The sequence below is a fragment of the Asterias amurensis genome, chromosome 2 (assembly GCF_032118995.1).
Source record: "Asterias amurensis chromosome 2, ASM3211899v1".
NCBI lineage: Eukaryota > Metazoa > Echinodermata > Asteroidea > Forcipulatida > Asteriidae > Asterias > Asterias amurensis.
The window spans coordinates 680390-692970 of record NC_092649.1 but is presented as its reverse complement, the minus strand read 5'-3'; the positions used below and the strand labels follow the sequence as shown (position 1 = coordinate 692970).

The 12581-nt window shown below is 38.9% G+C and overlaps 2 protein-coding genes across 2 annotated transcripts; both read left to right on the top strand.

The window, feature by feature from the left end:
* Window positions 1-3213: 3213 nt before the first annotated feature.
* Window positions 3214-8161, top strand: LOC139954276 (ficolin-1-like). Its single transcript, XM_071954007.1, has 4 exons — window positions 3214-3679; window positions 4703-4839; window positions 5222-5483; window positions 6658-8161. The coding sequence occupies exons 1-4, from the start codon at window positions 3337-3339 to the stop codon at window positions 6900-6902; spliced, it is 987 nt and encodes a 328-aa protein (XP_071810108.1). The 5' UTR covers window positions 3214-3336; the 3' UTR covers window positions 6903-8161.
* Window positions 8162-10561: 2400 nt separating this feature from the next.
* LOC139954540 (uncharacterized) lies at window positions 10562-12567 on the top strand. Its single transcript, XM_071954387.1, has one exon. The coding sequence runs from the start codon at window positions 10565-10567 to the stop codon at window positions 11030-11032; it is 468 nt and encodes a 155-aa protein (XP_071810488.1). The 5' UTR covers window positions 10562-10564; the 3' UTR covers window positions 11033-12567.
* Window positions 12568-12581: the final 14 nt, after the last annotated feature.

The window sequence follows — 12581 nt, the reverse complement described above, 5'->3', positions numbered from 1 at the left end:
TGCTCTCGGAACATTCCGGCACGGTTCGCGACGATCCCCCACGCAGCAGGTTTGGGGAGTTGTTACATACGAGTGGACTAACCACTAGGACCTGGTTGTTAATATTTTCATGTCTAAAAGATCAGTACTGCTTCAGACCTCTATATTAAAGTACATTGTAGCAGCAGGTTTGGGGAGTTGTCACATCAGAGTGGACTAACCACTGGGACCTGGTTGTTTATATTTTCATGTTTAAAAGCTGCAAGCACTGCTTCAGACCTCTTTATTCAAGTACAATTGTAGCAGCAGGTTTGGGGAGTTGTTACATAAGAGTGGACTAACCACTGGGACCTGGTGGTTTATATTTTCATGTTTAAAAGATGCAAGCACTGCTTCAGACCTCTTTATTCAAGTACATTTGTAGCAGCAGGTTTGGGGAGTTGTTACATAAGAGTGGACTAACCACTAGGACCTGGTTGTTAATATTTTCATGTCTAAACGATCAGTACTGCTTCAGACCTCTATATTAAAGTACATTTGTAGCAGCGGGTTTGGGGAGTTGTTACATAAGAGTGGACTAACCACTAGGACATGTTGTTAATATTTTCATGTCTAAAAGATGCAAGCATATGCAAAATGACGTCATGAGGTCATTCTCGCTCGGGTATTCTCCGATGGGCCGAACCGCTGTGGAGTTTAGTATTTAGTGCCTTCCTTCCAAGGACGTCGATCGCTACTGAAAAGTGAGGGGGACGGTCTTTAAAAATCTTACATTATTTGTACCCCATACCATTTCTTTTACATTTAATTTCTGTGTACACTTGCTCACTGGTTTTTGTTTGACCAGGAGGTGAGTAAAAGGGGGTGATAATAAACGGCATGAATAATTTTTTTTTATGCATTCATTCTTTCATGATCTTTTAATTTCAAAGTTGAGATTTTGCATAAACCTTTTGCATTGACGTCATTCAGCCAAAAAAACGCTTAAATATTTTTTTTTATGCGCGGCAGATTGGCCAAAGAAGAAGCTCATTGCGAGGGCCCTATTGTAAGATATTATATTTGAAATTTTAATTTATCATTCATAATACTGGATAAACCCTTTAAAGCTACCATGAAACGCTTCAAGATGTTTCTGTTTTTACGCGCAGCGGATTGGCCAGAGAAAAAAAGCTCATTGCTAAGGCTCTATCGAAAGATTTCGTTATATCACTCAAAATACAAATATATTTTTAGAGACTTTAAAAGAGTTTTATTTGTCTTCCCTTGTAATTTCATTTTAAAGCAATGTAGGCCTACCTTTTACCCTCAAGGCTGTTCATAGTTGTGTCTTATTAGTTGTGGATTTTATGCTCAAACAGTTAGTAGATGGATAGGCCTATGTCTTTCGCAAAGCAATCGCAAAACAACTTAGACTCAATCGGTCATCGGAGTCGGGAGAAAATAACGGGAAAACCCATTGTTTCCGCACGTTTCGCCGTGTCATGACATGTGTTTAAAATAAATCCGTAATTTTTGATGTCGAGAATTGATAATTGTTTTTATTGTTTTCTCAAAAGTAAAGCATTTCATGGAATAATATTTCAAGAGAAGTCTTTCACCATTACCTCCTGTAAACCCTGTAAGTTATTTGTAAATCTGTTAACTTTTATTGTTTTTTCTGTTCCGAAAGTGTCCAACGCTAGCTATATAGGGGACACACCCCTCCTCCCCAACCCATCCCACCCAATCCCACCTCCGGGCAAGACACTACTTAAGATGAAAGTGTCCACCACTACCCTACCCAAGGAATGCTTTGGCAACCACATAATACTTGAACTACAAGTTTAGGGCCCCAATCCCACCCCATCCCGTAAGACCAATACTTAAGATTTTTAATTTTTAATAAATGGTCAGTGGAAAGAAATCCAACATTGGTCACGCCATCGGTCAAGCGTTGGCAACGATTTTGATTTGTTTCGCTCATCTGCATACTGACATGAGAAATGCCCTTATTGGTCATGCTGATTCGCAGGAAGAGGCTTCCCGAAATAGATCACGCATGTCATGTTGACAAACGAAATTCCCGCTACTTTTGAATTTCCAGGAGGCCACGTACGTTGTTTTTTCAAGACTCAAAATGGCGGTCTGCCCAATTTGGTGCTTCCCTTGCTGGCTACAGAGAGAATCAGTGGTCTCTCTTTTATAGGACTCATTAGCCAGCAGGGTAGAATTAGGCACACTATTATGAACATTATGGACTTGCTCAGAACAAAATTCCAAAAGTAAAGAAAGGAATCTATGTTTACTGCTAAAAACAATCATTGAGTTTCCAGTGCCGAAACAAAAAAAAACAGTTTAAATTTTAGGCAGGCGCGGAGGGAGGGACACGTACGTATATAGGCACATAATAACGTAACAACATTTTGCGGATAGCTGTGCGCCGTTTTCCCGACGGAGATCGAAGGGCCGGAGTGCGGGTAAACTAACTTGATTAAGTCCCGTTCTCGTGCGTGAGGTCCCTCAGCATATCCGCCGTCACATTGTGATCCCGAGAAGACTGAAATGTTAACTGAAATGTATGTGCCCTGGTTAATAATGCTCAGAAATATTCTCACACAAAGGTAGGCATATTATGAAGAAAACCCAAAACTAAACAATCGTTGGCCTGCTCTTGTAACAAGTAATGCCTCGAACAGGGGTTAGCTTTTAACTACCTGTAAAGGGGGGGGGGGGGGGGCTACTCAAAATCTTTCAGAGATTCGTTTCACTGTATCAATGTGATGAACATTTGACAGATTGACACACAGTATTGTAAATTGGTTACCAACTTGAGGCTGTGCTGATTTTTCTGAAACCGACGCGTTCTACACAAAACCAAAACCTTACTGCCCGTCAAGAAGCAAGATATACGATGCTCTCATAGTAAGTTATCACAAGTCGCCTGTGAGCTTCTCCAACTAACGATACGATTATCGGCCACAACTTACGAGTTTTTACATGAAACAAACATTTCGGTTTCTGTTTTATTCAAAGTATAGTTAAAAAAACGAATAACATTATAAGTTCAGCATACAGTGTAAAAACATTATGGATGCTACCTAACCGTGTGTACAAAGTGTAATGCAATATACTTCCTCGTACATAGAATGACAATGCTTATACGGCAATGAATAGATCGAAAAACAACCTTTGTTGGGGTAGGTTTTGGTCCAATGTTTAACAAAGAAACAAAATATTTCTGTGCAAATAAAATAGGTTTTTGCACTATAGGCCAAACCGTTTTGTTGGTACGCCACAAATTAAAGTCGTCTTGTTTGTACTGAAAGTACGAGATTGCCTGCTAAACAGCATTATTGGTTATCGATTTGCGTTAAAATGGAACCAGCATGTATGAAAATTGCCCTCTTGGTTTTCATAGCCTTGTTTGCTACGAAAGCAAGATCCCAAACTCAGCATAGCATTGGGCCATACACAACAAGCGAGACTGAACGATGTGTGTGCCGGCCACACATCACGGTCAATCCGCCCGTTTGCAGTCGCTCCTCTCCCGTGAACTCGTCCTCCGGTACCGGCTACAACTGTACGACCGTCCAGGAAACACTTCGTACAGTACTAAGAAATCAAGAAACGGCCTCCTCTGAGGCACAAGGTTTAAGACGACAGGTGGAAGAGCTACAATTATCTGTTTCTATGTTGGTGGAACTCCTTCATAGTAGAAGTAAGTTTTATTTCTTTACAGTCATCATAACCGCGTTCGATCACTTCCAATTCGTTCATTTTATCTATTCGTTTTGTTTTGACACAAATGAAATTTTGTATCAATTTATTGTAAAGAATTAAAGAACATTATAAAAAATATATCGACAACTATCTACACAAAAGAGAAAGTCACAAAGTCTATATAGATTGAAAACAAGTTAGACCCTATCTGGTAACAAATAGTAGTCGTTATATGGGGGATCATAGGAGTTTCTTTAGTTGCAGTTTAACAGACTGGTCTCTTTCTTTATGCTTAACTTGATATTAAAACAGGCACTGGTTTAACATACCCAATGATTTCATTGGATACAATGACTTCAATGGACAATTAACTGGCAGTGACGTAAGCTTTTCATTAGTCCGCCGAATGGCCGGTTTAAGGTAAAGTTTGTCAGTTGCCTTCTCAGTCATCTGCATGAAACACGAACGTAAATTGATTTGACTGCGAATCTCTGATGTGCAATGGTTTCGAGAGGGCAAAATTCTTTAAGAAGGAAAGTGTCGTGGCCGAGCGGTTAACTTGAGCACCGAGTTCAAATTCTTGTGTTTCTGATCAGGAGTGTGGGTTCGATTCCCCAGCCGTGACACTTGAGTCCTTTAGCAAGACACTAACAAGCGCTGCTTCGTCTTTCGGATGGGACGTGAAACTGTTGGTCCCATGTATTGTGAAACGCGTGTAAAAGAATCCAATTCACTTATCGAAAAGAGAAGGGGTTCGCCCGGTGTTCCTGACTGTGGCTGCTAATGCGCCGTAGCACCTTGTAAAACCTAAAGTGCTATACAGGATATCAGAATTCATCACTTCAATAACCTATCTTTCTGAAAGTTTGTATATACTCAGCGCCTTGAGTACCTTGTTTGGTAGATATATACGTGCGCTAGAAGACTTCGGTATTATTACTATGTAACACCAATGAACTTCCATTGCATAGGATTTGGAGAAGGTAATAGAAAAAAGTTTGGTTTCTTCACCCTTGTACAGTGACCCTCTTAAAGGATTGTTCCGAGGTTCATGCGAGGGGTGTATCGAGCAGTGGCGTGTACATGGTTCAACCTCTAGGCTCTGCTGAAGCTTTGGAGGTGTATTGTGATATGGAGACGGACGGTGGTGGATGGACGGTAAGATAACATGGATGGATAAGAGTAGGGGTCTACTCATCTTTGAGACACTGAACACCTTTGGTATTGTCAAAGATCAGTCTTTTCACTTGGTTTATCTCAACATTTATGCTCCCCCCCCAAAAAAAAACTGTGAAATTTGAGCTCAATTGGTCATCGAAGTTGCGAGATAACAATGGAAGAAAAAAGTCACACAGTTGTGTGCTTCCAGATGCTTGATTTCGAGACCTCAAATTCTAAATCTGAGCTCTCGAAATCAAATTCGTTGAAAATTACTTCTTTCTCGAAAACTACCTTATTTCAGTGTTCTTGCCTTTAAATATAAAGGAGTTTGATCAAGTTGAAGGAGACCGAGTATAAAAAACCTACGTTCCTTTGATAGGTTTTCCAGCGGCGCCAGGACGGCAGTGTAGATTTCTATTTGGACTTTGCCAGCTACAGCCGGGGCTTTGGGAATCTAGAGGGAGAGTTTTGGCTCGGTAACGACAACTTGCACCGTCTGACCACTCAGGGCGAGTACGAACTCCGCGTAGATCTCACAGGCTTCGACGACGTCACTGGGTATGCTGTGTATGACTCGGTCATCGTCGCCAATGTGAGCGACAACTACAGGCTGACAGTAGACGGTTTCTCAGGAAACGCAGGTAACCCCCCCCCCCGTGTCAGACAGGCGTTCCATAGTCATGCCGAACCAAATTATTGAATAAAGTGTATGAAAAGTTCGACGTCCGAAAGATTAAGTGTTGCAGTGGTTCGGAACGACCCTTGAGCACCTTTACTTGGTTTCCCATCGACTTGTCGTGAGCCGAACTTATAAGTCGTCCCTATAACCTATTTTGGTTCGGCGCGACTCTGGGTCACCTATCTGAACCGGGTGTAAGCGGAGACTCCGTAGCTAATACACAATTACCGGGTAAAAAAAGGTGAACTTTGCTCTGGACCGACCTGTTGCATGCTTTTATAAGTTGTTGCTTTTGGTAAAAAGTTCACGGAAGACAGCAAAGTATGGAACTTCGTGCTGGCTGAGAATCATTAATATTTTAAATAATAGCAACATCATTTCATTAAGCCAGTGGTTCGTATACAATAGAAGAAATAACCAACACTTGTCATGCATAACAACAGTGGATCCATAAACATGTTAGAGATGTTTCACTGGGATAAGTTCACTTTTTTAAACTACTATTTTTCTTTTTCTTTCACTCCTTTATCAACTTTTCATGAGGTCATTTAAAAAAAAATTGTACACTTTTCCTATAGTTAAATACTCCTGGAGGAACAATAGGTAAGAATTTGGAGGAGAAAATCGTAAAATATTTTTTTGTTTTGCTTGTAAATCCTGTTTCGATAGCAATTTTTTGGCTTGTAATGATGAACATTTTAAATACAAACATAATTTTAAATGCGGTTTTTGTTTTTGTTTTTTTTAACGAGTAATGGGGAGAGGTAGATGATAGTATAAAACATTGTGAGAAACGGCTCCCTCTGAAGTGACGTATAGTTATCCAAGAAAGAAGTAATTTTCCACAAATTTGATTTCGAGACCTCAGAATTAGAATTTGAGGTCTCGAAATCAAGCAGCTGAAAGCACTCAACTTTGCATGAAAAAAGTCTTTTTCCAATTATTATTTCGCAACTTCGACGACCGATTGAGCTGAAATTTTCGCAGGTTTATTAATATGCATATAATATTGAAATACACCAAGTGATAAGACCGGTCGTTGGCAATTACCAATAGTGTCAAGGTCTTGAAATTACCTCCTGCCAACAATTACCTTTTGCTTGTATTTGACTATGGCTACGTGTGTTATCTTTCAGGAGACTCGTTAACGCATCACAATAACAATGCATTTACGACCAAAGACCGAGACAACGATTTCTCGCGTGGTAACTGCGCCGAGGTTAACCACGGGGCCTGGTGGTACGCTAGCTGCTACGACTCCAATTTGAACGGGAGATACTTCAATGAGGCCATTGCCAATGTGGAAGGAATTAGGTGGTATGGCTTTTCGAATTACCGCTCACTCAAAACTACTGAGATGAAAGTTAGAAGGAAAGTTTAGTCCTTAAAGGTAGTGGACACTATTGGTAATTACTCAAAATATTTATTATTATAAAACCTTATTTGGTAACGAGTTACTCCGAGTAAAAAGGGAAGAGGTTGATAGTATAAAACATTGTGAGAAATCTCTGAAGTGATGTAGTTTCCGAGAAAGAAGTAAATTTCCACGAATTTGATTTCAAGACCTCAGATTTAGAATTTGAGGTCTCGAAATCAAACATCTGAAAGCACACAACGTCGTGTGACAATGATGTTTTTTCTTTCATTATTATCTCACAACTTCGATGACCGATTGAGCTCAAATTTTCACAGGTTCGTTATTAACTTTATGCATATGTTGAGATACAGCCAGTGAGAAGACTGGTCTTTGACAATTACCAATAGTGTCCAGTGTCTTTAATAATGTGGATGCCATTATAATAAGGTACACAGTAAGCCTATTAACATCTCCTTACAAAATATCTTACTCACTTTCGCTTATTTAGTTTCAATTTTACAATAATATACAAACATTGAAACCAAAATGTAAAACATTTACCAACATTTAATGTGAACTAACTTTTAATGCAACGGGTATCCCTGAAATGTCTTGGTCAAAATAAAAAAGTGGTGTATGATTATAATGGAAACTCTTTAAAAATAGAATTAGCTATCACTAACTGTTTATAGTTCACGCTTCAAGATTATAATAAGCTCTTACTCTTATTTTGTATTGTCTTTTTACAAATTTACTTATGTTTGATGTTAAAAACGTCTTATATAGGCCTAGCCGACATTATTCATAATTTAAAATTATTTAAAAAAATTATACTAAACATTGTGAGCAACGGCTCCCTTTGAAGTAACGTAGTTTTAGAGAAAGAAGTCATTTTCCACTAAAATATTTGAATTTGATTTCGAGACCTCAGATTAGATTTTGAGGTCTCGAAATCAAGCATCTGAAAGCACACAACTTCGTGTGACAAGGGTATTCATTATTATCTCGCAACTTCGACGACCGGTTGAGTTCCAGTTTTCACAGGTTTGTTATTTTATGCATTTTATGTTGAGGTACAAGTGACACAATGGCCTTTGACAATTATCAAAGTTGTCCAGTGTCTTTTAATTTGTAATATTGTATCAGACCATGCATGCATCGTGCCACGTGTCACATCACACAGAAATTCGATAGTGTTTACATAAACCTTAAAGGAACACGTTGCCTTGGATCGGTCGAGTTGGTCTTTGAAAAGCGTTTGTAACCGTTTTTTATAAAATGCATATGGGTAGAAAGATGTTGTAAAAGTAGAATACAATGATCCACACAAACATGCCTCGAAATTGCGTGGTTTTCCTTTTACCTCGTCGACTAACACGTCGGCCATTTATGGGGGTCAAAATTTTGACTCCCATAAATGGCCGACCATGTTAGTTCGCACAGTAGAAGGAAAACCACGCAATTTCGAGGCAAACTTGTGTGGATCATTGTATTCTACTTTTATAACATCTTTCCGACCATATGCATTTTATAAAAAACGGTTACAAACGCTTTTGTTTTGACCAACTCGTCCGATCCAAGGCAATGTGTTCCTTTAAGAAGCCAGGCGTATCGTCCTTGTCTCCAGTCCTGATGACTATTTTGACACGAGGTCAAAGTTCTCTATGTATTATTTAAGGGTTTAAACATATGAAAAGTAGGCCTGGTTTAGTTTGAAATGGATTATTTTCAAACATAGATCCATTTTCAGAATTATTATATTTCCCATTGCAGTGCCAGATACGCAAGTTCCAGCTGTGGGCTCGATTGCACAAAGCAATAAAATTCATCGCAATACAAATTGTCAGTTTTACCATGTGCTTTGTATTGTGACATCACACTTTACTTTAGCAACTACGATTAATTTGCAGTTTCATTCTTGGCTCTTCGTGAATTCGGCCCCTGCATGGGGTGCGATTAACTTCAGTGGTAAGATTGCCCATCAGCGCAGAGGATATAGTAAAGTCATGTTTAGTCATGATTTTCCCAACTAATAGGCCCAAGTGTTTTTCCCCATCGGCCACTCTGTATGGAGAAAACATTAAATTAAATAAATTTGCTATAACAATTATTTGAAAATTTGAAGGTCATGTTGTCAAACATTGTGCTGTTGTAATTAACTTCGAAGGCTATGTTGTAAACAATGCTGTTGTAACTAAATACACGTTACGTAACACTAAGTGAATCCTTAACCCCGCGGCCCGCTGAAAAAAACCCAATACCTGTCAGTGACCAAAATGTATTCATTACGTCGATTATGATTGAAAAATAACTCTGAAAAAGTATAAATATGGGGGAAATTTGTTCTGCTATAACACAACAGCTTTGCACTTTGTATCTGCTCAGACAACATCATCAGTTCCTCTGGAAAGCGTAGTGTGGTAAGTAGGCCTGTACGTGTACAGTACATAATATTATTGTGTGTGGCTACAAACATGTTTATTACAGTGTGAAAGTCTACTATGCCAATTAGTAGCAAGCTTTTTATTTTATTTTAAGAAACTCGTATTTTGAGTCGCGTATAATTGTATAGTATTATTTATAGACCACCTAACCAACCTATGACTTTATAAAAATTCATGTTTACAAAAGAGCCACAAACAGGCAAATTGTCCTGCTCAGTGAAAAAAATCCATCAAATCTTGTTTTTTTTTGTATGGAAGTTGCACTCGAAAGGGGGCTCAGATCAATACTTGTTAAACTCGTTGTTATTTTTGTAACTGGTATATTTATATGGAAATTAAGACACACAAATTAAACAAATTCAGCATAACAAATGTGACCAGTGTTGTATATTATTGCCCACCAGAAAGGCCCTGGAGTTTACTTTTTTTAGTTTATAAAGGTTACATAACATGGTTCAATATACATTTATGCACACATGTACCTCCCCTGTGAAACATGAGGGTTTGTTAACACTTAAAATTAAAATGAAAGATCCATTCAATTAAATTATGCAAAGAAAAAGTTTCAGCTTATGTCATTTTAGTCTGGGCTTCTTTTACTATAGTAAAAAGCTGTGCAAATTTGCATATGCTCAACCCTAATTATCCGTTCACGTTGGTGTTAGATGCGCGACACGCATGATATTGCCATAAGTTTTGCGAGAAAACAAATCCAAAAATCTTTTGTGTATGTTTTTTTTTTTTTTTACGTTGGAGAACTTGATTTAATAGTTTTTTGTTTGATACTGTTCGTTTTCGGCCGGACGTTAAACGTCGTGTATGCTAAAGAAAGTTTCTAGATCCAAAGCACTTTAGAGACGCCTGTTATACATTTTCCACATTATTATTTCGCTCACAGATGTTGATTGCATTTCTATCTTTGTCATAAATGACACCTTTAAAAAGCAATACCAGGGAAAATGTTTTTAAGCCCGGGAAAAATGCAACTCAGCTAAGGTCTCGAATTCAAGCCATCTGAAAGCACACAACCGTGCGACAAGGGTGTTTTCTTGTTCCCTCGCAACTTTAACAACCAATTGAGTTCAACTTTTCTCATTTTTTTGTTATGCATAGTCCTATGTTGGATGCACCAAGTGAGAATACTGGTCTTTGACAATTACCAAAGGTGTCCGGCCGCAGGCAGGTACCATGTTTTGAAAGAACGTTAAATTTTGTTTTTCTCCATGAACAGGTATACCAACAATGATCTCCAACGCAATTGTTTCTCTGGTGTTGATCGCCACTACTTTGACAAGCACCGCCTATGGATTCTGCTTGCCTCCCCCAGGCTGGCACGCCAAGAGCCTCGTAGAACGAATAGAGTTGGATGAGGTCAATCTCGCCATCGTTGCTTACGTCGATGCCGTCTACCCCGGTCCCCATGGAGCCAGAGGTCCCTACACTGCAGACCTCAGTGTGATGTGCGTCTATAAGGACACCAACGGTGCTGGTAGTGAGCTCCCTCTTCTGCTGAAGGGAGTGGAGGGCTTTGGCGGGTCCTGGGACTGTGCCAACACAAAGGTTGTAGCAGGGCGTCAATATATAATGCTCCTTCACCGTGAAGGGGACGGCCTGAAGGTTGCTGAGGTCAACAATCAAGAAGGGGCAGAAGAGGCTCTCCCGTCCCGTGTGTTGAAGGTGGAGGAAAAATATTCCTGTATTGAGATGTAAATGAACATCTGTATTGTTAGTGTCCACTACTGGAAGCACCACACACCGTTCCTTATCTAGATGCCAACAGGCTTTGATGAGTACCGACATACATGTATATGTAGATGAAGAACACTATGAGTTTTCTTCTTTCCTCCAAAGTATTTCAGTTTGGACGTAGGCTACTATAAAATGCACACTTTTATAACGCTTGTAGTTCAACAGGTTACGCATTAGAACAAAGTAGTTATCAGAAACAAAGAACCGGCCTAAGAATATTATTATTTTGTACAACTCGGCCCAATTTCAAGGCTGTACATTACGCTTGACTAAGCATGGATCAATGCACTTAGCAAACATGGCAATACTTTGCAAGTTTTTGTGCTTACAGGCTTTCTTTATGAAATTTGGCCCCGTTGTCTCGCTCTTACATTTTAGTAGGCAGGACAATAATTTTCTGTGCAACATATCGGACCCTGCTCACCCTGAACAATTGAACACAAGTTATCGTAAGCTTTACCACCTGATAAATATACACAGACACAAGGATTTGTTGTTGTAGTGAACTCTGCCAAGAGTTAATTTATTCCGTACTCTGAATTCGGTGGTAAAACGCCCATTCATAATAATATAAGGGATTTCCCTTTATTTAATTCCATCCTCGGTGGCAGAATATTCAATGACGGTTCCCAGAAAGACAAGCATCCTTTCCCCAAATGCATTGCTTTGGTTGGTTGAAAAGAACAATGGAACCACGTCTGAATGCGCCCTGACAATCCCAATCGCTTATAGCCCCGACTGTGCAACCTGACTATAATTATGCATATTTCCTGGTGTTAAATCGGTTTACTGCGTTACGCATTAAACCCTATTATCTGAGTGTCTCCGCAACGTTTCCTAAGGGAGAGCCTTCTAATTTTAAACATGACATTAACTTACTATATATTAACTTACTGTAATTTTCGGTAATTTTAGTTTTAGCTGTTATGGTGATGATTATTTTGTTTGAGTCATTTTGTCATTTTAAACATGAAAATAACTTACTGTAATTTTCGGTAATTTTAGTTTTAGCTGTTATGGTAATGATTATTTTGTTTGAGTCAGCTCTGGAAAAAGAAATCATTAAATGTGACTTACGAAACGAATAACAAAGACCTGAATGTATTTTTGTGTATTTTATGAATCCAGCTTGTGTAGCTGTATAAAGGCCTACCTGTGATAAAGTAACAGCGGTTGTTTGGATCTCGGCTATGGGGCGCCGTCTGTCAGTTTTTAATAGTTTGGCATGTTTTTTATGGTTTATAGCAATTAGATGTAAACCATAGAAAGTGTTGCAAAATCCTTTTTATGGTTTACATTCCACTAGTATTTGTTTGTGTGTAGGTTTATGGTTAACAAACCATGAACATGAAAATAAACCATTTATAAATCATGGTTAGCATGAAAATTTACGCATCTTTATAACATGGTGTATTAACCATAAAAATTGAAGCATCAAATACATAGTTTACAAACCATGAAAATTGGGGCATATATCTGTGTACAGAGGAAGAGTCCTATATAGGGCTAT

Bases quoted from the DNA above. Each gene is read 5' to 3' on its own strand.
- LOC139954540 (XM_071954387.1), top strand. From the start codon at position 10,565: ATGATCTCCAACGCAATTGTTTCTCTGGTGTTGATCGCCACTACTTTG.
- LOC139954276 (XM_071954007.1), top strand. From the start codon at position 3,337: ATGGAACCAGCATGTATGAAAATTGCCCTCTTGGTTTTCATAGCCTTG. The intron at 3,680-4,702 runs GTAAGTTTTATT...ACCCTTGTACAG, and splicing joins GGAACTCCTTCATAGTAGAA to TGACCCTCTTAAAGGATTGT. The intron at 5,484-6,657 runs GTAACCCCCCCC...GTTATCTTTCAG, and splicing joins CGGTTTCTCAGGAAACGCAG to GAGACTCGTTAACGCATCAC.